Source organism: Myxine glutinosa, chromosome 7 (assembly GCF_964187855.1).
Source record: "Myxine glutinosa chromosome 7, kmMyxGlut1.1, whole genome shotgun sequence".
NCBI classification, from domain to species: Eukaryota; Metazoa; Chordata; class Myxini; order Myxiniformes; family Myxinidae; genus Myxine; species Myxine glutinosa.
This window is the reverse complement of record NC_136267.1, coordinates 166,236,704-166,262,211: the sequence shown is the minus strand read 5'-3', so window position 1 is coordinate 166,262,211 and position 25,508 is coordinate 166,236,704. Positions and strand designations below refer to the sequence as shown.

Sequence of the window (25,508 nt, the reverse complement as noted above, 5' to 3'; positions counted from 1 at the left end):
TCATAAGAAGGAAGAGATGGAACATCAAGCACAATGTCACACCCACGTCATGATGCATCTCACATTCCAAACATTTGCACAGTAAAATAACAAAACTTGGCATGGTGTGGAGTACCTGTCACCTCAGGTGAGTGCATGTAGATGGTGCAAGGAGACTCCAATCCTAACTATCCTCTAAATGACTTTAACACACTTTACACTACCCGGGGTCTCTCCCTGCCAATCCATTGGCCAACTTACACTATGGGTTCTAAAAACCAATTCCCATTGACCAATCTGTGGTGCTTCTCAATTTGGGGTCTCACTCCCCCGATTCATCTCCCGGTGCCCTTGCACAATTTCTGGGCTGAGACGTGTAGCTCTCCCAGCAGGTCTACCCACCTGCACACCTCCACCACTGTAGTTGCCACCCGAGCTTACCTGCTCCTTAACCTAACCTATCTACTGGGGAAGGCCCCTCCTGGCTCTGTCACCCCTTGGTGCCCTCTGGCACTGGGCTACCCGGGTCCGTCCTCCGGATCCTCGGGCCCCATTCACAACTACCGGCTCCCAGAGCCCACCTGCGGCCTCACCTGGCCGACATCCTCACAGTGGTGGAGTGCCCAAACCAACTACACACACTAACAGGCTACACGCCCAGCCATTTCCACAACACTAATGCACCCATCCAAATACCATTCTCTCACCCGCACCACAGATGCCAATATCCAACCACAATTTACCTATACCCTCTACCTAACACTTACACTACCCGCCCCGGGTATCCGTGATGGGGGTCCACTCTTCCCCCATTCACACCTTCGCACCATCCACTCCACTCCACAATTTCCACCATACTCACTCCACGACCATCCATTCCAATACTCCATATATTCCAGACCATTTATTCCACACACCTGTTCCTCATTCACCTGTCGTTGCACACCTGTGCACTCTTACCTGGTGCCACCTGCACCCTCCTCCTCTTCCTGGACCATTTGGTCAGCACCACACCCATCACCATCACTCCCTCATACACTGCTCCATACACCTGTTCAGTTGCACACCTGTGCAATCACACTACTACTCACAATCACAATCAGTTACTCATACCCTGCTCAATACACTTTCGATCCTCACACACACGGCATCATCTCATCTAACTACTCCCCTCTGAAACTTGCGCTTCCCAGTCGCCCCTTTAATCTATTGCGCTCCCTCGTCATTATCATCCACACTAATCTACCTGCATCCCCACTACAGGTATCAGTCACTACCTAACCTTAACGTTACCTAATGTCAATCTCTAGGGCCCTACACATTATCCAAACCCTCCCTCGGGGAGCTTACACTGCCATAAACCCCATAAACTAGTGCTCCTTTGACACCCCGTTGTGAGGGATGACAGTGTTGCCATCCCACCACATCGGGGAGGTCCCACTATCAATTTTGCTCGTCCAAATTCCAACCAATCAAAAATTTTCTATTTACTGCCAATTCTACTCACTATTATAAATTTCGTATCAAATCACTATCACCATCATCACAGTCCGCTATATCCTAGCCTCGGTGCGTCATGACATCATTAAACTCGGCTTCGTAAAGCCGAGTAATGAATTCGGGTGGTTTGGTTGCCTGCAGGTTGAATCCGTCTGGCTTTCGGTTCAAGGGAGGTGGTTTGGTCGGGCCGAGATTCCACGCACCATCTCGGCGCGGTACCTTACGGTCCCGGGCCCGATGGCTCAATCTCCCCCGTTCGGAACCCCGTCCCCACGAGGGGGCACCGTTCCGCTTCCTCGCACTCGCCCTTGAACCGGACCGGTCGCCTCGCCCGCCAAGGCCCGGACTCGACCGTGCGGAGCGGGGCCAAGCCCGAATCGGCAACGACGCTTCGAAGAGAAACGACGCAGCTTCGATCCGCGCCGGGCCCTGCATCCAACAAAGCACACCGCGCCCCGAGTGCTCGCATCGGCTATCCGTCGCCCTAACCGCTAACCCGGTTACCGTCGATGCTTCACCTGCATGCTCGCACGCATACGCTACCCCTTTCACCCTCACCAAACCCGGCGTTCCAACGCCGTCCGTACATTCCACCAACGTACTCCCTGTTACACACCACACCTCTCGCGCACACTCACCGTTCGCACACTCTTTTAACACACCTCGCGCACCGTCTTGCGCACTCTCCCTTGGTACGTACTCCATACCACTCACCACCATGGGCGTGCACCCTTGCATCCACCCACTAACGCGCTCACATGGGCTCTCCCACACCCGTGCCATGACCAACTCAGGTGTGCTTCCTCGCACCCCCTCAACCATTCCAAGCGTGCATTCTCGCACCCGCTCCACCACCAACTCACTCCTCGTGTCACACTCCGTACACCCCGACGTGCATTCTCGCTCACACTCGGTTTCACTCCCACAATTTATAACACGCCCACTCGCCGACGCACACTTTTTTTTCACACGCGTGCCATTTCCAATCACACGGGACCCTTCACCAACGCCCGGGTGCCATATCGATCCCAAGCGCGCGAAAATTCTTTTGTCGCCAAACATCCTCTTACAAAATCTCCCCGCACAATACACAGCACGTCTCACCTTCGGGGTTCTTCTTCCTCCCTGCACCAAAACCTGCACACTCTTTATTTGGTTAGTGAGCACACCATTATGAGTTGAGCACCGACCTTGTACATTTTCCATTTCTCCCTGCAATTCCCGGGCTACCTCCGTCATCACTTCAATTTTAATTCCCAGCACCTTTTCTTTATTCACCTCGATGACCGCTGGCTTTAATAAAACACCCTCCTCTACCTCAGCGGTCGCCGGCTGCTCCAAACCCCGTGTCGCGATTTCTACCCCGGTCCAGTTACCCGTGCTTTTCTCAACTTCGTTCACCCAGTGCTTCTCGACCCGCGTTACCTCGTCGTGCACCCTTGGGACCCCGCCCGACTCGCGCCTCATGTCCTCCATCATTTTTTTATTATCCCTTTTTGCCTCTGCTATCCGTTTTTCCACTTCACACCTGGATTCCTCCCTCAATTTTTCCAGATCACACCCGGATTCGTCTGACATGGCGTCCCTCTTCCAATTATACATTGACTCTTCCATAGAGGCCCTCATTTGTGCCAGAAAATGCACCCAGTTCATCGGCGCCGCGGACGCGACCGCTGCGGTCATGTGCGCGGTGCCATTTGGTGCTGCTGCAACCTCGTGCGCAAAGGCGCCACTTTGCGCGCCCGTAACCTCGTGCGCGAGAGCGCCATTTTGCGCGTCTGAAACCTCCGCAACCACATTGCCATTTTTCTCCTCCTCTCTTTCCTCCACATACATTTCCCCGAGGTCCTGAGTCGATTCTACCCCGTTTATCTCTCCCACCGACATCCCGTCGCCTTGACCAGCCATGGCGCGATTTCAAAATTCGGGTTTTTCTTTAAGAATAAAACAATTTCCAGCAGCTCGTAATTTTGAGCGCATTAAGCACGCTTCGGGTCCGATCCGACACTCCTGACACCAATTGTTACTGCCAATAACACAATTGGTGTTCCAAAATTTGGGCTAAATAAATTTAGTCCCAGGTTCGAATCCCACCTCCTGACTACCAATTGTTACGGTCCACGGATAAGGATGTTGTTTGCCGAGCGAAGGCACCGCGGCCGAACAGTTGTTCCCCGAATAAACCAGATTCACCCAAACGTTGGCCGTATCGCGCCACAGATATTCAATGTGGAAAAGACTAAGACGACGAATGCAAAGAAGAAGAAGAAGACGTACAGAAGAGTAACGGGGTTTATTATTATTTACACACACATAAGCAAAAAGAGCAGTCACGTTTATTTACAGGGGACATGAGACGCAGGTGACACAGTGAAAATTACTAGCTTATACAGACTTAGTTACTACCCAGGACAGCACGAACAAAACAAACTCACTTAGGCAAAATGGGGAACTTGCAGGCAGGAATGGCTGGAAAGGATGAGCAGTTGGGATCACAGGGCACAGCAAGCAGGTCCACTCCGGGCGGGAAGCGGGGAGCCGGCAGCTCCTTGTAATCCGCTTTACAGCGCACGCCGGCAGCTCCTGGTATTCGGCTTTACAGCGCACACCGTCAGGGCTTCACGCGGCTGGTTGAAACGGGGCTGCACTCCTCTGTTGTATCTCTCGTGTAGCTTGTTTCGTAAAAGCTCTTCGGCTTTCTCTTGGACCCTTTCTTTTGTCGTGTCCCTCTCCACGCAGCTCAGCTCGTATTTTTCTTCCTCTCACTTCCCTTCCAGCGCGGGTCTCTCCACGCAGCTCAGCTCAGCCTTTCTCTCACTTCTCTCCAGCTCATCTGCGATCTCAGCTCCCTTCTCGCATACCGTTAGCGCCGGTCTGACACGCCCTCTTCGGTTTCGGTACCGCCCTCTCCCCCGTGCTCTGTTTCGTGACCTTGTATGGTAATCCCACGGGCTTGTCTCCTTGTTTGGGCATCGCGCCGACGGCACGCCCCTCGTGGCGAGCCACGGGCTTGTTTCCTTATTTGGGCATGGGGCTGCACAGCCCCGCCCTTCATGGCGCGCCCTGGGCTTGCCTCTCCCTGGCGACCCCGCCCCTCCTGTTCAAACAGAGCACGGAGCACATTTTCACTATAGCAGCGAATTGAGAGGGCGTGCACCCCATGCTTGTGAACTGCTTTACCCACAGATGGAGAGTTTGGCTGGGAAATGGAATTATTGAAGGGGAGCTATTCTCAATTGATTCGGTGCAATGGAGTGTCATTCTAATGGAAGACAAGGCCTTACTCTAAAACACATAATAAGATATAAGCTACTGAACAAGGGTTTTATCGTGTCCTGCAATGTGGTGTTTATGGAATTAACTACCGAGACGCCCTTTTTACCTTTATACAACTCTGGAGGCAGGAGGGGCCATATCCAACCAAGGTTACACAACAATTTACCACTACAATACACACAATCAAAAAAATGCCATCCTCATATCCACAACAATATTATATTATATATTATATAAATTAATATATTATATAAATTATATATTTATATTATATTTATATATTATATATTATATATTATACATTATTTATATATTATATATTATATTTATATATTATATAAATTTATATATTATATAAATTATATATTTATATTATATATTATATTATATATTATATTATATTTATTCATATGTTATATATTTATATATTATATAAATGCAAGTTGTGTGATTATGTCTGAAAGGGGGAAACGTAACCACAGCACGAATAATGCTGAATGATACCTCATTTAAAAGGACTGAACCCAAAAGGGTAAAATAATTAAATAAATCTCCCACCACCCCCCCTCCTCCCCTCCCTTCCGATGCCTCCTCCTCCCCCCCCCCCCCCCAAGTCCTCTTCCTCCCACATATCTCCCGATGTCCCTGTTCTCTTCTGTTGTACTTGTGTGCTTCCCTCTCTCTCCCCATCTTGTCTCCCGCTCCCTTTATCTTATGTTTTATGTGTCAGTTTGTCTTTTTGTGATTAATGTTAGCTCTTACACGAGCCTCGATCTTGTATACAAAAAATTTTTTTTTAAAGAAGACTAAAAAAGGAATGAAGGAACTGTTCCCTCTTCTCCCCCCCCCCCCCCCCCCGCCCCTACCCCTACTCCCGAAATTAAATTAACAACGAAACATCTTTAAAAAAAAAATTCACACTGTCGTAAGATGATTATATATTTACCGGCAATCAGATCAAAAATATGTGATGGACATACAAACATACATTACATTTTGAAGTTAGCTAAATTATCTCACCACCTGGATGGAAATAATAAAGGCTCGAATAATTTTTGCCCATCGACGTCATGAATCATCATTTCGAGTCTCCAAATGATCCGTTGAGCCGTTTCAGAGGAGTCGGGAAAAACGAAAATATGTTAATGGGCCCACTGCTTGACTGACTGAAGGATATTTTTCTGGTTTTAATAGCTCATCTCTACTTCGTGATCATATGCGAGCTAAAACGAGGGGTGATAAGAGAGAAAAAGGAGGGTACGAGTGTTGGAATACAGGAGGGAAATGACGTTTGAAAGAGGTAGGTCAAGGAGGAAGTGGACATGGAGAATGTGGGATATTTAATCTATATTAAGCAAGTATTTAAGTAACATAATTGATTCATTCACAAAATCTAACCAGCTGTCCGATGTGCTTTGCAGAAGCACCGGTGACGTTTGAACGACGCCTGGAACCCATAGCAGCCAAGGAGGGAGACACGGTACATCTCCGTGTCCAATTGAGCCGTCCTGGAAACCATGTGATCTGGACCAGGAACGGGAGCCCGGTGTTGCCAAAGGAGCATCTCTCAATGGAAATTGATGGCCGGGAGGTCTGCCTCAATATTCGTCAGCTAATTTTTGAAGATCGTGGTATCTATGCGTGTGAGACAAATCACGACCACACACGTGCCAGACTCAGTGTGGAACGTAAGTTTCCATTGGTAACTTAGTTTGCTAAATGAAAGTCAGTTCCCTGTCTCTTCATTGACAAAGTTTAGCAACACGTGCCTTGATTGTTCCTACTGAGTTCACATTTTCTGACATTTCCACCATATCTTTGTTTGTTTATTTCCTCTTCTTATCCTGGTAAATCCCAAAAAATCTTATTACGTCATTGTGATGAAAGCAGTACTGTAATTTGAGTTATTCAAAATCTGTAATTTCAAGATCATTGGAATCTCTTGTAATGAAGTTGAGTCTATGGATCTTCTTCTCCGAAACTACAAATACAATTTTGCTGAAACTTGACCACAACCTTCATCACCTGTGATCTACTAAAGTTGGTTCACGGCATAAAATGGGAGGTTTTAAGGGGGTGTAACGGGGCTCTTGATCCCCCAAAATAGGTATTTTCTTTCTTCTGCGAAACTACACACAATTTTGATGAAGCTTGACCACACCAATCATTAAAGTTTATTCACGATATTTTAAAAAAATCATGGATTTGCCCCCCAAAATAGGTATTTACCTTCTTCTCCATTACATATTTTGTGGGTCATCCTTGCCTACCAATGGTTCCCTGGTTCTAACAGGTAAGCCCAGGGGCATTGGCACTATTTTTATTTTTGTCAGGAATGCATTCCCCTTTAATCATTAAGCCAATGGGATTCTGCGGCATGTGGTGAGGGGTTGCTTGCCCCACCCCTTCCTCACTCCCCTTCCTCTCATAGCTCCTCTCATCCTCCCCCCTCCACCTCCAACCCTTCTCTTTCCCCCTCCTCTCACTTTCTCCCTCCCAGAATGTATAGAGATGTGAGGTGAGGCATCGCTCCCACCCCTTCCTTGCTCTCCCCCCTTCCTTGTTCTCCCCCCTTCCTTGCTCTACCCCCTTCCTTGTTCTCCCCCCTTCCTTGCTCTTCCCCCTTCCTGTCTCTCTCCCTCCCCAACCCCCTCCTCTCACACCTCTCTCTCTCCCCACTCTCTATCCCCTCCCTCCCTCTCTCCACTCCCCTCTCCCCTTTCTCTTCTCTCTCCCCCTTCCTCTCTCCCCATCCCCCTTCCTCTCTCCCCATCCCCCTTCCTCTCTCCCCATCCTCCCTCTCTCCCCCACCCTCCTCCTGTCTCTCTCCCTCCCCAACCCCCTCCTCTCACGCTCTCTCTCTCTCTCCCCGTACTCTCTGTACCCTCCTTCTCTCTTTTCTCTCTTCTCTCTCCCCCTCCCTCTCTCTCTCGCTCCCACCCCCCTCCTTACACCTCTCCCTCCAGGAGTGTATAGCGACGTGTGGTGAGACATCTCTCCCCCCCACCCTTTCTTAGTATTCCCATCAGTGAAGCAACAGGTGGTATTTTGTCGTAAGAAATATACCTGAAAGTTCAATCTTTGATTACTCACTTCAGTGCTATATGTCTTGCAGCCCTCCTGATCCGTCTCGTAAAACCACTTGCACCAGTGGAGATTTGTGAGCATGGCACAGCTTGTTTCCACCTCAAGCTCTCACATGCTGACGTGGCTGGTCATTGGTTAAAAAATGGCAGGCTATTGGAGCCAAGTAATACCTGCCTCATAGCCATGAGTGAAACTACGCATAGCCTTGCACTTTCAGACATCAGGCAATCGGATTCTGGCAGCATTATGTTCACCACCGAGATGTTGCAAACTTCGGCATACCTCACTGTGCTCGGTGAGATTACTCCTCTTAAATCTGACTTGCACAGTCTCCTCTCATCTTACTGTAATTCACCAAATGTCCGTCCGTCTCTGTCCGTCCGTCCGTTCCCAGGTACCGCAAAAACGGCTGACCCGACCGCAACATAATTTTGGGTGGGTAATCCTGGGACGCCCTGGAGTAAAATAGGCTATATTGTTTTTCCAATTTCAGCTTTGGTCTCCAGCATTTTCAGGTTTGGACTCCTGCCTAACGTTATCATCCTGGATACCGCAAAAACGGCTGCACCGACCGCAACGATACACCTTCATGCCCGTGGGATTCCCACGGGTGACCCCACTAGTTATGAACAAAATGTGCTCTTTGGTTTAATTGTTTTAATCAAAAGTTTGTTATATTGGTATTCTTCTTCTCTGCCAACCACCCACTCCCCCGCCCCCCCTCGTGCCGGTCCATACCTATCCCCTACTCCTCTAATATAATTAGCAATGCTCCCTAACTTTCTAGAGTTCAGGTTTTAGAGAATGGCACGTTATTGTGGTGTTGTTAAGACATAAAACTAAAACTAGAACTGCCACTTTACAACTGCTGGCAGTGATGACCGGTTTCCTCCGCCTTCCCGCTTTCATACAACCCCACTTTCATTGTACATGCTTTGATACAACCCCCCCTTGGTGGATACAACCCCGATACACACACACACACCTCCTGCCCCTCTCCACCCACCCACACACACACACACACACACTTCCCCCCCCCCCCCAACACACACACACACACACATTCCCCCTCCCACACACACACACACATCCCCCCCCCCCCCCACACACACACACATATCCACACACACACACACACACACACACACACACACACACACACACACACGCACACACACACACCTCCCCACATACACACACACACACACACACACACACACACACATCTCCACATACACACATACCCTCCCCCCCCACCCCTCCCCACAGACACACACACACACACACACACACACACACACACACACACACACACACACACACACACTTTATAACAACCCCGCTTTCACATTAGTATTATTTTTCTCCATCAATTTATCCCTTTGATGCTCAAGAAATTTCATCCTGATCGGATGAAGTTTTGTACCTGTCAAATTATGACGTCATAATGGAGGCACATATGACATCATCATTCACAAGGCTTATTCTCAATGGATAGTTCTTTACAATGAGATATGTCTCGATCATTTCCATGCAACGCTTTTGGAGATATATCAATGTAAAATGTTTTCGCCTTTTCCAAGATGGCGGCCGTACTACGAGACCTGTGACGTCATAATTATCCTTAATAAAAATGATTTATGCCCACTGCCCAGACACACCTATGGTGAAAATTTCCTGTCAATCTGTGCAATGACTGCAGAAAAAGCGATTTTTATAAAAATAAACCTGAAAATCGCAGAGCCAGAATTATTGATGTGGCCTGGGAAGGCCAAGCGAGTGTTTCTTCTTCTTCACCCAATGACACCTTGTGGCTTCTCTGTGTGGAATGCGATCGGGTCAAAAAAGTCGGAATTTTGCCAAATCTGTTTTAGTCGTTTATTAATCCATTGTCCTTCTCAGCCATTGACAAATCAGAAATTAGAATTTTTTTTGAGGTTCAAATTACCTCGTGAGATCGTGTCGAACGATGCCTGCATGTCTGTACTTGTAATAAATAATTAATTGCCCACACTCGAGGACTCTTCTTCTTCACGCAATAACAACTTCTAGCTTCCAGACCGTACATCCAATCATCTTGAAATTTTTCACACTTGTTACTCTTCATGACTTCTACTATAGTATGAAGTTTCACGTCGATCAATGAAGCGGTTCAAGAGATATAAAAATGTTTTATATTTTCGTTTAATTAACGATATCTGCCAAACCACATGACCTATCGCAAATTCCAAAAGGTAATTTTAGTAGACTAATATGCTGAACAAATCTGTGAAGGTTCCCCTCGATTGGATCAAAAATGAGGGAGGAGCTAGGTTTTAAAGGTGTATGCTTAAAAACGTCATAACTCTGAAACCATGTGACGCATGACGTCATGCTCGGTGACTTTTTTGTTTGTCATGGGTATGCGATTCTGCCTGCAAAGTTTGGCCTCGATCTGTTCAGGCATTTTGGAGAAAATGGGATTTTAGTGTTTTTTCAGGCTTTTCACTCAAAACAATATGGCGACCGAACCACATTACCTGTGTTGTCATTATTACGATTAAAATATTCTACAGACCGAGTCCCTCCTATGGTGAAAATTTGGTCTCAATCGGTCCAATTATTGCAGAGAAAATGGTTCTTTAAAGGAAATAAGTCATTAAAATGGCAGTAGCACATTGAGTCACGTGGCCTGGTAAGAAAAAAATGTTGCGTTTCTTCTTCTTTCAACAATAAAGACTTCTAGCTTTGAGACTGTACAACCAATCATGTTGAAATTTTACACACTTGTTCCGCTTGATGAGATCTACAATGCATTAAAAACTCAAGTCGATCAATACAGTGGTTCAAGAGTTAGAAGTTTTTAAGGATTTTCCCTTCAATTATTTATTGCGGCCAAACCATGTGACTTATCAAAACGTCTCAAGTATTACTTAAACTTCCTCCCATGGCGAACATTTGTGTAAAGTTTCCACTCGATATCTTCACAAATTATGGAGAAGATAGCATTTTTAGTTTATGCTTAAAAACTTCATAACCCTGAAATCATGTGATGCATGACGTCATGATCATTAACTTTTTGTTCGTCATTGGTATGCGATTATGCATGCCAAGTTTGGGCTCGATCTGTTCAGCCGTTGCAGAGAAAAAGCGGTTTTCGTGTTTTTCACGAAAAACAATATGGCGACCAAACCATGTGACGTATGACTTCGAAATTTTTTGCATTCTGAGTTTTATTTAACTATGGATCTGGGGAAAAAATATCATTTTTGTGGGAGCAAAGATGTGTTTGACAAATTCTAACCTCTTAACATTAGCATTTTTGATATACCAAATAAACATGTTTTATGGTCCCATTGCAGAGTTATTTAGAACTAGCCGAAACCCGTGGAACATCCACGGAAGGGAGGATGTGGTGTATGGATAGAGTGTACCATTATGGATGGCATAGGGGATTTGCTTGTCCGAGTAAGAGTTAGGAAGAAAGATGAGAATGAAGAGTGCGTATATGAACAACGTATTTATTGCAATCTACTTAAATGACAACGCTACGATATACTTTTGAAAAATGAATGGATTCGTAATAGGAATCGGCATAGCACCACTCTGGGATTGTCCACTCAGTGGACGGCTTGCTGTTGCCTTCGACTGTCCAATCAGCAGACGGCTTGCTTCACCTTCGCCCAGCAGACGCCAATACGATGGCGTCGTAAGATGGCGTCGTAAGATGGCGTCGTATCGGCAGTTAATCGGATGGTTTTGGGCCCCAACGTCGGCTAATTCAGATTTTTCGAGTATGGCTGTACGTGATAAACAAAGAGTGCGGTTCGTAGATCGTAAATCCATTAGTGCCGTGGGCATCGGGTCACTGGGTGCGGCGTAAAAGGGATAACAAAGTCGAGTCCTTACGCTATTATTATATAGATGAGCCATTACTCAAATTTTTCCATTGAGCTGTTTCAGAGATATAGAGGGGCAAAGTTGAAGGTGTTTTACAAGATGGTGCCCATACCACGTGACCTATGACGTCATAATTAGCATTGAAAAGTTATACGTGCCTAGCCAATCATTTGATGAAAATTTCCTGTCAATCCGACCAGTGGTTGCTGAGAAACTTAATTTTAAAGTTTTCGGAGGTGCAAAATAGGGTGGAAGAATAATAATAAGAAAAACTATAGCAGAAATAAAAGGTATTCCCATACAATGTAATTGTATGGGAAACCTAATTAAAAACTTCCTTTTTGCCTTTGATGGCGCAGTCTGCAGTTCCTGTTTAACCATCATAACGCTTAAATAACTGGAAATTATAGAGCCTGGTGTTGGCTTTGTGGTTAGGGTGCCGGCTTGGGATCCTAGGATCCTGGGTTCGAATCCCGGTCAATTGCCGAATTAACGCCAGGGGGGTTGACTCAGCCTGTCATCCTTCCGTGGTCGGCAAATTGAGCACCAGCTTGCTGGGATGAATGATCACGGTGTGTACTCCAGTTTAGAATAGGTACACTGTATCCCTGTGCATCGTAAGAGTGTGACCAAGGGTTGGCGTGAGGAAGGGCATCCGGCCATAAAAACATTGCCTCAAACAGGGAACCATGATTGTCATGGGGCCCGCAAGGCTAACCCTCGCTTTAGCGGGGAAAATGGCCTTAAAACGATCATTCATTCATTTCATTCATAGAGATTTTAGTTAATTTCTCTGCGATGGTGCAACATATTTTTGTGACCCAGAAAAATCTGGGGGAAGTGGACACAAAGGGAAGAGGGTACAAGACTATAAATGAGGTGCTGGAGCACAAATAGGCCACCGACCTGTCTGTAATGCGGGAGCAATAGGACGCAATGGTGTCCATGGCGTCGAGGCGAGTAAAGTGTGAAGCAGGAGCACCAGGCCAAAAGTGAGAGCAATACTCCATCGAGAACCGGATAAAGACCTTGTACGTTGTTCGAAGTTTTAATTTGCCAAGAAAAGACTTGGCACGATGGAGGATGCGTAGTTGGTGGCTGCTTTCAAGACCAACTTCAATAGATATGTGATTTGCCAAAGAAAGATCATAGCCCATGTTGATCGAGACCCAAAGGTATGGAGTGTCTGAACTTCTCTTAGTGGTGTCTCAAGGACGGAGACGGGAGGAAAGTTGCACGTAGACAACGATAAATGAATAGTAAAGAGATGGATTCAAGTAAGTAGAATGGGATGGCTGGGGCCTCTACTTGCCCCTAATGTGCACCGACAACCAGGAGCTTAATGTACATGTATTGCATGTAGGATGACAACAGTACAAATCACTCATCAGTGTACCTTTACATAAATTACAAGGACATTAATAGACAATTGACAAACACACAAGCTAAATGGGATTTGTACCCGCATTCTTTGCATCATGAGCTTGGGCTTCAGATGGAACACAGATAGGCCTACCTGAATGGGAACAGAGCATAGAAGGGGCACCCTAAAAGAGGCTGACCCTAAAGGTTTTTTGTTTTTAATTAAAACTTTGCCTCTCACATTATTATTAAACTCAACACACATATAATTGTTTATGAGAATTGAGAATAAAACATTTTCATCTCAAATGCAATATACTGATTATGTCCTCTGGTGTGCTATGTCCTAGAGCCACCAGTTCATATTTTGCGTCCATTGCAAAACTTAGAAGTGCCTGAGAAAAGTCGTGTACTTCTGGAGTGTGAAGTCTCCAAAGAATTGGTTGACGTGGAATGGTTTAAGGTATGACATTCACCTATTGGTCTAGTTACCTCTGCCACCGAAGGGGGATGGAGGTTATATATTTATTCACCCACGTTTGTTACTTGCAAAAATAGAAGATTTATCAAGTATATTGGTTGGTCACATGTGTTATTCTATCTGTTTCTCTGTCTGTCTATTTGTCTGTCTGTTTGTTTGTCTGTTTGTCTGTATGTCAATCGCCTGAAGGTCACAATTTCAAGCCGATCTTCACGAAACTTCACCAAATGGTAGAGTTGGTCATAAGGAAGAAGCCTATTGATTTTGAGGTCAAAAGGTCAATATCGGCCAAAGGTCAAATTTCTAAAATCCTCAATTTTCATCTGATTGACTTGAAATTTTGAGCAGTATTTGCACATTTGGTCATTAGATTCAACCACCAATTATATTTCGTGGGGCACACCTACCGTATAAATGATTTCTCTTAATATGAATCGCAAAGACATCAGTAGACAATGGACAATCCCTGGGCTTGTGTAGCCCGTGGTTCAAACAAGAGCTCTAAACAGGCCAATCCATTCACGTGCTAAATAATCCGAGGATGGATTGTGGGCAATATTGCCCGGTGAAGTTTAGGGATGTGTGCTGTGCACAGGGTGATGAAAAACTCCATCATGGAGAGAAATTCCGACTCCTTATACAAGGCCAGCGGCACTGCGTTCTGCTACCTCGTTGTGAGTACACAGATGCTGGGACATACAAGTGTCGTGTCGGAGAATTTGAGACATCTGCGCAGCTCATTGTGCGCGGTAAGTATACGGTTATGTACCTGTTGATGTTGAATCTTTCTCAACTTTTTTTACACATCCTCAAAAATAAAATTCATTACCTGGTGATAAATACTGTACTTAATTGATGTTAAATGTTGTTTTTGCTTTCCATGGTTTTGTTTCCAGTATAATATGTGCATTTTTTTATCAGGGGTTGTTAATAATTTTGTTGCTTGTGAGAGTAGAGGAACCTTGGGGTGCATTAGGACAATGATTGCATTGAGACAACTCCTCCAGTAGCTAGTCCTGGCCAATGATATTGAGTGGCAACATGTTGACCACCTACTTACATCAAAACTTTCTAAATGCCAATATGTTTTTGTTTTTTTGTATACAGAATCGAGGCTCGTGTAAGAGCTAACACATTGAACATGAAATCATGCACAGACACATACAACATACATTGAAGGGAGCGGGAGACAAGAGGGGGAGATAGAGGGAAGCACACAAGCACAACAGTAGAGAACAGGGACGTCAGTAGATCTGTGGAAAGGGGAGGGCTGGGGAAGGAGGGAGCGGTACATGGTATAAAGCAAATGAACACTATTAGGAATTTCGGGAAAGAAGATGGTGATGGAAAGAGGCGGATCTGGGGTGTTTTAACGGGGGTAGAAAAGATCAAGGTTTTAGATGGGGTTTTGGATCAAGGTTTTGGATAAGAGATTGTGGTGAACAGCTGTATTAAAGACCTGGAGGGAGGAGAGGGATTGAAGAGAGTCAGGAAGATCGTTCCAGAGGCGGGAGAAAAGAGAGTGAAGATGAGCAGAGAGTCTTGATTTTGGCAGTTTCACCAGAAGAGGGTTGCTGGCAGATCTTGAGTCCTGCAGGAATATTTGTGGGACAGAGCACAGAAGGAGCAGGGGAGCAAGGCTGGAGAGGAGTCGGTAGAGGACAGAAAGACCACCAAACCTGCCTGCGGTGAAAGAGAGATTGAAATGCAGGACCTCAGAATCAGCTTCATCACGGGAGATTCCAATGATTCTGAATGTTTTGGTTTCAACCACGTGAAGACGAGCTAGGTGTGAGGCAGGAGCACGAGCCCAGAGGGAAGAGCAGTATTCCAATGAGCTGCAGATGAAAGCTTTGTATGTGGTGAAGAGCTCAGAAGTGCCCAGAAAAGACCACACGACATAGGATGCCCAGTCGGCGACTGGCTTTGGGGGCCAGCTTGGAAATGTGGTTTTCCCAGGAAAGATCATGGCAGATAGTGAGACCCAAAAGCTTGAGTGACAGAACTTCTTGGAGAGGATTGTTCAGAAAGTAGATGGGAGGGTTATCCAGATGGTCTTTTCGGAGAGACAAAGTGAGGGTGTGAGATTTGTCAGGATTGAAAGACATGTTCCGCTTGTTTGACCAGTTTGTGATTTTGTCCAGGTCTGCAGAGAGTGAAGAGGCTGCTGCCTGCCGTTCTGAGGGTTGAGATATGGAGCGACAGAGAGTGGAGTCATCAGCAAAGATATGGAGATGATTTTCCAGAGAGTCGGAGAGATCATTAATGAAGATCAGAAAAAGTACAGGGCCCAGCACACTGCCTTGAGGACCTCCAGCCTGAACAGGAAGGGGAGATGAGAGAAATCCATTCAGGGCCACACGTTAACTGCGACCAGAGAGGACGTCTGCAGGCCATGCGTGGAGGTTTCCATGGATACCATAGGAGGAGAGTTTGGTGAGCAGAGCGGTGTGCCAGACCATATTGAAGGTACTTGATATGTCAAGGGAGACAGCTCTGATTTCCTGTTTGGCATTGAGGACCTCCATCCATTGTTGATACAGCAGAAGCAACATGTCCAGAGTAGAATGACCTGGTCTGAATCCAAATTGATGATCCGAGATCAAGCCATTGGAGAAGAGGAAGGATTTGATGTCAGAAGCGATAATGGATTCCATGATCTTGCTAATTATTGGGGGCAGGCTGATTGGTCTGTAGTTGCAAGGATCTGTTTTTGCACCTTTTTGTGTAAAGCGGTGATGTTGGCTGATTTTGAAGCAGATGGCAGATGACCTTGAGCAAAAGAGAGGGTGATGAGAACAGAGAGATGGTGAGGTAGAGCGGCAGAGCAGGATTTTAGGACCCGTGGGCTGATGCCGTCTGGTCCAGTTGCCGAATCATAGTCGAGATTTGACAGAAACTTCTCCACCTTGTCAGGAGAGAAGGACACAGAGTCCAGAAACAGCTGGGTCGACTGGGTAAGGTGGGTTCAGAGAGAGATGGGTTTGGGACACAAGACTTTGAGGCAAACACAGAGTTGAGTCTTTTGGCTTTGTCATGTGCGGTGTCAGCTGTGTAGCTGTTTGAGGTAAGTGAGGGGATGGAGGGGGAACAAACACCGGAAACAGATTTGACCAGACGCCACCAGGATTTGGAGGAGGGAGACAGGTTTGAGAGTTCAGTCTTGAGAGTTGAGAGATATTGTTTCCTGGCTCTCCTGAGGGTAGACACACACTTGTTCCGAGCTTTGTGAAAGGAATGGAAATTGCCTTCAGTTGGATTAGCCTTCCAAGAGGCGAAGGCAAATTGTTTCAGGGCAACTGCCTCACCACAAGATTCAGTGTACCATGGATGGGAGGAAGGGTATGACAACTGAAGAGGAGATGGGATAAATCTGTGCATGATAGAGAGCAGTTTACTTTGGAAGAATTCCCAAGAAGAGTTGATGCCAGAGGCAGTCGAGATGGGAGACCAGTCCAGATGATTAATGAATGCTTGAAGACCATGCCAGTCGGCCTGAGTGAAATGCCAGACTCGTTGACGCTGAGGAGGCCCTCTCAGAATGGCCAGAGTGATGTCCACTTTAACGAGAAAATGATCAGATGAACCGATTGGAGCAGAAAAAGATCAGCAGCCATTTGTAGGAAAGTTTGTCATAACCAAGTCTACAAGAGAAGATACTCCGTTGACTGAGATCCGGGTTGGGAAATTGACAGATTGTGTCAGTCCCAGTTGGTCGCAGAAGTCCTTTGCTGAGGTGTGGTGGCTGGAGGTACCCTCACCCAGCCAGCCGGCATGATAAAAGTTGAAGTCGCCACTTATGAGGAAGAGAGAGTTGAGATGAGTGGATAGAAGTTGGTCCGTGTTGTCAGACAGCGAGATGTAAATGGAGTCATCACTGTTTGGAGGACGGTACAGAACACATATGAACAAAAGGTGGGAGCGGAGGGGAAGCCGTAGCCAGAGGTATTCCTGGGGGTGGGTGGAGAGAGGGCAGTGCAAGGACTGCGAGGAAGAGAGTTTTTGACAAAGATAGCAACCCCACCACCAGGTCGACGCTCAGGTCTATCATACTCAGGAGCGCTCAGGAGGGATTAACCAGGAAGAGATTTTAAGGAATTAGAGACATCTTGAAAAAGGAAAGTTTCTGTTAAGCAGATTAAGTCTGGTTTAAATTTAATATCATTTCATATCAGTAACATCACTAACAATATTTAATTTAATATCAGTTTTCATTTAATATCAGTAACAATACATTTCCATTTGATACCATTGGCAAAGAATTGGCTCGAGGAGATATCACAATGCACCCCAGTTTCTCCTGCATGCATGATAGCCTATAAAACTGGGGAGATCATTGTCCTTAAAGTGAAGTTATAACATGAATGAGGCCAAGTATGGCTTCTGACACAACAGCTGTCTATACAACTTAACACGGAGTTTGTCCAAGGCTGAAAATGCCCTACCCCGAGTCCCGTATTCCAAATCACCGAGCATGTGAATTGGCTTTGGATCATCATGCTGAAGTCAGAGTAGTTCCTCTGGACATCTTAAAGGCTTTTGACAAAGTGTGGCAGAAGAGTTTCATCCACAAGCTAAAATCATATGGTATTTCATCTTGATGCCAAGAAAACCAATGCCACCAAGATCATTGGAATATCCCGTGATGAAACTGAGTCTATGGGCCTACTACTTTCACATTGCAAACAGGTCGGTGGTCTCTCGTCTTCTACCACATCCTTTCTGATCTTGCACCTACTACTTTTTCCGTGCCATTTCCCCTCTACCACCCACTCCACCTTCCCCCCATTTCTGCAGGGCTGACAAGACCCTCCAGGTCTTCGAGACAGCTGTTCTCCACCATCTCAGATCACTCCCCATCCACAAATATTGGGGACGCCTCTTTGTAGTGGTTGTACCCTGACTTGCGGGCTCTATCTTCCCCCTTTCTTCCCTGCTGCCCGGATTTGTCAGGGCAGCGCGGTCACTGTGAGAGTGCCGATCAGTCTCCATGGATCGCTTCTTCTTGTCTCTTCTTTCTCTCTCTTTCTTTATTTCTTTCTTTCTCTCTCTATAACTCTGTCGTGTCCCTGCTTCATGAAGGTGGAGGTACCATCCTGGATGTGGGGGATCTTTGGGTCACTCCTGCAAGATTGATCGGCTATCTCCGTGCTGCGGGCTTGTTCGAGAGAACTGTCTGGGGCTATACAATAACAACAACAATAGCAACTCCCCATCCAAAACCATGATCTTTTTCGCTCCCCATTAACCCTCCCCAAACCCACCTCTTTTCCAGGTTTCCTGCTTTTCCTTCCTGAGAATTTGTGGCTACATGCATATTGTCCAACCCCTGTTTTGTCCTCTTGCCCTCATTTTCCCTCCATTCCCTATTTCTCCAAGTCTCCCTCTGTTTTGTTCCCCATCCCCACTATTGGTGTGTCATCCCTCTCCCCCACTCTCTTTCTACTGTTCCTTTTGTTCTGTTAAGCCCTGATCCGTTACTATGTTCTCACTCTTCCAAGAGCCTCGACATTGTATATAAAAAAGTGTTCCCACACAGAATCAATATCAGGTGCTGTGAAGATGATGGCCCAATCCTCTTGTGAGAGGGCAGATTGAATACCCTGCCAGTTGTTTTTTGCAAACCGCCAATATCCTGCATTGTCGAGGTTATTCACTCATAATCAGGGAGATATAGGTCTTGACAACAAATTGGTCAAAAGAGACAATAGGAGCAGAAGAGGAACAACAAAGATTGGATGGAAAGTTAGTCATTACTTGGTCCAATAGGGAGGATGTACCACTAGGATAAATCCGGAATGGTAAGTTTACAGATTGGGTCATACCAACGGAGTCGCAGAAGGCCTTTGCTGAAATATCATGGCTGTCTGTTATCGAACCAACACTCAGCCAGATGATATGGCGGTGACCATTGAAATAGTCACAGATGAGAAACAGAGAGTTCAGTTGGGTGATTAGGAATTGATATAGAGTCATCGTCATTGGGTGGCTAGTAAACCGAACAGACCAACATAAGGTAGTTTCAGCAGTCTGACGTTGGAAGTGAAAAACGTTGTAAGTGAACGACGTAAGTGAACAACGTTGTAAGTCAACGACGTAAGTGAACAACATTGTAAGTGAATGACATAAGTGAACAACGTCTAAGTGAAGAAAGCTGTAAATGAACAACGTTGTAAGTGAACGACGTAAATGAACAACGTTTAAGTGAACGACGTAAGTGAACAACGTTTAAGTGAACGACGTAAGTGAACAACGTTTAAGTGAAGAAAGCTGTAAATGAACAACATTGTAAGTGAACGACGTAAGTGAACAACGCTGTAAGTGAACGACGTAAGTAAGTTGTAAGTGAGAAACGTTGTAAATGAACAAAGTTTGAAGTTAACAATGCTGTAAATGAAGAGTGCTGTAAATGAACAACATTGTAAGTGAAGAGCGCTGTAAATGAACAACATTGTAAGGGAATAACGTTGTAAGTGAAGAATGCTGTAAATGAATGACATTGCAAGTGAATGATGTAAGTGAACAACATTGTAAGTGAACAACGTTGTAAATGAACAACGTTGCAAATGAACAACGTTGTAAAGGAACAACGTTGTAAGTGAACAATGTTGTAAATGAGCAATGTTGTAAATGAACAACGTCATAAGTGAACAACGCTGTAAATGAACAATGTTGTAAATGAACAATGTTGTAAATGAACAACGTCATAAGTGAACAACACTGTAAATGAACAATGTTGTAAATGAACAATGTTGTAAATCAACAACGTCATAAGTGAACAACGCTGTAAATGAAGAGCGCTGTAAATGAACAACATTGTAAATGAACAATGTTGTAAATGAACAACGTCATAAGTGAACAACGCTGTAAATGAACAACATTGTAAGTGAACAACATTGTAAATGAAGAATGTTGTAAATGAACAATGTTGTAAATGAACAATGTCAAAAGTGAACAACGCTGTAAATGAACAATGTAAATGAACAATGTTGTAAATGAACAATGTCATAAGTGAACAATGCTGTAAATGAACAATGTTGCAAGTGAACAATGTTGTAAATTAACAACATTCTAAGTGAACAACATTGTAAATGAACAATGTTGTAAATGAACAATGTTGTAAATGAACAATGTTGTAAATGAACAACGTCATAAGTGAACAATGCTGTAAATGAACAATGTTGTAAGTGAACAACATTGTAAGTGAGCAACGTTGTAAATGAACAACGTTGTAAATGAACAACATTGGAAGCGAACAATGCTGTAAATGAAGAGCACTGTAAATGAACAACATTGTAAATGAACAACATTGTAAGTGAACAACATTGTAAATGAACAACATTGTAAGTGAACAACATTGTAAATGAACAATGTTGTAAATGAACAATGTTGTAAATGAACAACATCATAAGTGAACAACACTGTAAATGAACAATGTTGTAAATGAACAACGTCATAAGTGAACAACGCTGTAAATGAACAACATTGTAAGTGAACAACATTGTAAATGAACAATGTTGTAAATGAACGTCATAAGTGAACAACGCTGTAAATGAACAACATTGTAAGTGAACAACATTGTAAATGAACAATGTTGTAAATGAACAACGTTGGAAGTGAACAACGCTGTAAATAAAGAGCGCTGTAAATGAACAACGTTGGAAGTGAATAACGTTGTTGTACGAAACAAACTGAAAGCGAATATACTGGATACTTTAATATCGTTTATCATTGTTGATAGTATCAATGTTTCTGCCATTAAACTGGCCTTTGTTTGTTTTGTGTTTTTTAAAATAAACTGAACTGAAACTTCTTACGACAGTACAAGTGTAACACATGATTAAATCTATATAAATAAAAAATTACTCTGCGTTTGGAAATTTCTTTGTCCCAATATAATTTCTGACATAATATTCTGTATTTACAGCAAGGGATGTGAGTATTGTGCGTGGGTTAGAACCAGTTGATATCGCTGAGGGGGAATCTGTGACCTTTTCCTGTGAAATATCCGACGATGACGTCAAAGTGACATGGTTCCAGAACGACAAGCGAGTGAAGACTCGGGAGGGAGTCCGAATTCGACACCAGGGTACGTGGGCGTACCTTGCCTTCTTGCAGCTGCAATGTTACTATTTGGAGGAGCCAGGAGGGTATCGTTTTCCATGTATTAGATGAGTGCAGCTATTTATGCACATGTATCTAAGTGTTCTTATGTTCATCCTCTGTCAACTTCACTTTCATGAACATTCCTGTTATGAAACAATTTTTTGGCATTATGATATTTTTCAGAAAGAGAACCTACAGAAAGAGCAAAAGAGATGAGCTAGTGGCATGTGATATGTGTATGAGATCATGGAATATGACATACAGTCATGTGAAAAAGTAAGTACAACCCATGTACAGTTTGACTTTTGCAACATATTTAAACATACAGCTATTTGATCTTCATTTCAACAATATTGATCGATAAAGGTGATATAATATAACAAATATCATGAAACTTTTATATTTTGTCGTCCTCCATTGTATAATTTAAATAAACATAAATGCAAATTTCGCGTGTGGAAAAAGTAAGTACACCCCTACATTTATCACTACTTCAAATACCTAAAATTAGAATCAGGTGAACCAGCTCAGGTGCAAATGATTAGAACATCGTTAGTGAGGATCTTGGAGGAACCTGTCTTATTTAAACCTCAGACATTTAGTTTGGTTTGCTCTTTGTTGTTGAAGTGTGCGGAGTCACCATGCCTAGATCAAAAGAGCTCTCTGAGGCCTTCAGAAAGAAGGTTATAGATGCCTACGAGTCTGGGAAGGGATTTAAAAAGATCTCCAAACAATTTGAAATCAATCATTCGACTGTCTGGAAGATCATCTACAAGTGGAGAAGATTCCAAACAACTGCCAACTTGTTCAGGCCAGGCCGCCCCAGCAAGTTCAGCCCGAGAGCAGATCGCAAGATGCTGAAAGAAGTCTCGAAGAACCCCAGAATGTCATCACGGGACCTACAGGTAGCTCTTGCCACTGCTGATGTCAAAGTGCACGAGTCTTCCATTAGAAAGAGGCTGACAACATTTGATCTACATGGAAGGTGTGCCAGGAGGAAACCTTTGCTGTCCAGAAAGAACATCAGGGCAAGACTAAAGTTTGCCAATGAACACCGAGGCAAAGACCAGCACTTCTGGAACAATGTGGTCTGGACAGATGAGTCAAAGGTAGAGCTATTTGGCCACAATACCAGAAGACATGTTTGGCGAAAACCAAAGACAGCATTTGACCACAAGAACCTGATACCAACAGTAAAGTATGGTGGTGGAAATATTATGGTTTGGGGGCAGCTTCGCTGCATCAGGGCCTGGGCAGCTCACCATCATAGAATCCACTATGAATTCTTCATTGTACCAGAGGGTGCCTGAGGATAATGTGAGGCCATCTGTCGGAGAGTTGAAGCTCAACCGAAGGTGGACCTTGCAACATGAGAATGACCCTACACATACCAGTAAATCCACCAAGGAATGGCTGAAAAGAAAGAAATGGAGGGATCTGAAATGGCCAAGTCAAAGCCCGGATCTAAATCCCATCGAGATGTGGGGGGATTTGAAACGAGCTGTGCATGCAACAAACGCCTCAAACATCGCACAGCTGAAAGAATTCTGCATGGAGGAGTGGGCAAAAATTTCTCCCAGTCGATGTCAGAGCCTGGTAGACAGTTATAAGGAACGCCTACTTGAGGTTGTTTCTGCCATAGGGGGCAATACCACCTATTAGAGCCAAGGGTGTACTTACTTTTTCCACATGCGAAATTTGCATTTATGTTTATTTAAATTATACAATGGACGACAAAATGTAAATGTTTCATGATATTTGTTATATTATATCACCTTTATCGATCAATATTGTTGAAATGAAGATCAAATAGCTGTATGTTTAAATATGTTGAAAAAGTCTAAACTTTACATGGGGTGTACTTACTTTTTCACGTGACTGTACATATGTACAAGCTAGTGGCATGATTACGAGTTACTGGCATGTGACATCTAACATGTAGACCTAATGACATTTGATATGCGCACGAGCAATTGACATGCGTGTGAGCTAATGACACGTGACATGATTATGAGCTAATGACATGTGATATGTGTACAAGGTATTTACATATGGCAAGAGCACGAGCTAATGACACGTGAAATGATTACAAGCTATTGACGTCTGATATTATGAGGAGCTAATGACATGTGACCTGATTATAAGCTAATGACATGTGACATGTGTACAAGCTAATTACAGATGGCATGTGCACGAGATAATGGCACATATGATTACAAGCTAATGGCATGTCACATGATTATAACCTAATGACAACTGAGCTAGTGACATGTATCATGTAATGAGCTAATGACATGTGACATGTGTATGAACTAGTGACATTTGTATGAGCTAATGACATGTGTATGAGCCAGTGCCATGTGTATGACCTAATGGCATGTGACAAGTGTATACACTAGTGGCATGTATATGACCTAATGACATGTGACATGTATATGAGCTAATGACATGTGACATGTGTATGAACTCGTGACATGTGTATGGGCTAGTGGCATGTGTATGAGCTAATGACATGGGTATGAGCGAGTGATATGTGACATGTATGAGCTAGGGACACGTGGCATGTGTATGCACTAATGGCATATGACATGTATGAGCTAATGACATGTGACATGTATGAGCTAGAGAGATGTGACATGTGTATGAGCTAATGGCATGTGACATATGTATGCTATAGTGCCATGTGTATATGCTAATGACATGTGGCATGTGTATGAGCTAAGGACACGTGGCATATCTATGCCATAGTGTCATGTGTATGTGCTAATGACATGTGTATGATCTAATGACATGTGGCATATGTATGCTATAGTGTCATGTGTATGTGCTAATGACATGTGGCATGTGTATGAGCTAAGGACACGTGGCATATGTATGCTATAGTGACATGTGTATGGGCTAATAACATGTGACATGTGTATGAGCTAATGACATATGACATGTGTATGATCTAATGACATGTGGCATATGTATGCTATAGTGTCATGTGTATGTGCTAATGACATGTGGCATGTGCATGAGCTAAGGACATGTGGCATATGTATGATATAGTGACATGTGTATGGGCTAATAACATGTGACATGTGTATGAGCTAATGACATGTGGCATGTGTATGAGCTAAGGACATATGACATGTGATCTGTATAATTATATTTTTTCTGTGTGATATTTGTCGTTGATAAGTATCAAAGTTATTACCCATGTTGTGTGATGCTGCATCCCTTAGCCAAAAGATCAGATGAACAGTAACCAATACATCCTCATATTGTTGTTCAGAAAGGCAACATGACTTTTCAATTTTCTATGTTAACACCTCTCTTTGAGTAATGATGTGCACATTCTGGACATTATCTATTCAGTGACAAATCAGAAAAACTAACGACATGGGACAGGTTCGCTTTTGATATTGCGCTCTGCCATTAGTTATCAAGACCTTTTGAAAATTATGGACATATGAACACAAAAATGGAAAATTCTCTTCAATCTCATTCCTCCCTTCAGGTCTTCAAGACAGCTGTTCACCACCATCTCAGATCGTTCATGATCTTAAACCATAATGCTTTCTATCCTCGTTAATCATGGCCAATCATCCCCCTTAACCCCACACAAACCCCTCCTACATCCAAATTTCCAGCTTTTCCCTCCATGGAGTTTTCTTCCATATCCATCTTGTCTACCCCATGCATCATCTTGCTCACCCCATGTATCCTCTCCTGCCCCCCATTCCTCCCTACACACATTGTTTGTCCAAGTCTCCCTCTATCTTGGCCTTCAACTCTGCTGTTCATGTTTCCCTCATCTCTCAACATACCTTTTGTGTTCATCTCTACTGTTCCT

General features: G+C 44.2%; 1 protein-coding gene across 1 annotated transcript in view; it reads left to right on the top strand.

Annotated features, from left to right (window-relative positions):
* The window catches only part of LOC137413152 (obscurin-like protein 1), a 135,967-nt gene that overhangs the window by 89,519 nt on the left and 20,940 nt on the right, over positions 1-25,508 (top strand). The window contains exons 12-16 of the mRNA XM_078782520.1: positions 6,177-6,443; positions 7,871-8,137; positions 13,434-13,546; positions 14,160-14,313; positions 21,492-21,653. Of these exons, the coding sequence (XP_078638646.1) occupies positions 6,177-6,443; positions 7,871-8,137; positions 13,434-13,546; positions 14,160-14,313; positions 21,492-21,653 (963 nt within the window). The remainder of the gene's footprint in view (positions 1-6,176; positions 6,444-7,870; positions 8,138-13,433; positions 13,547-14,159; positions 14,314-21,491; positions 21,654-25,508) is intronic.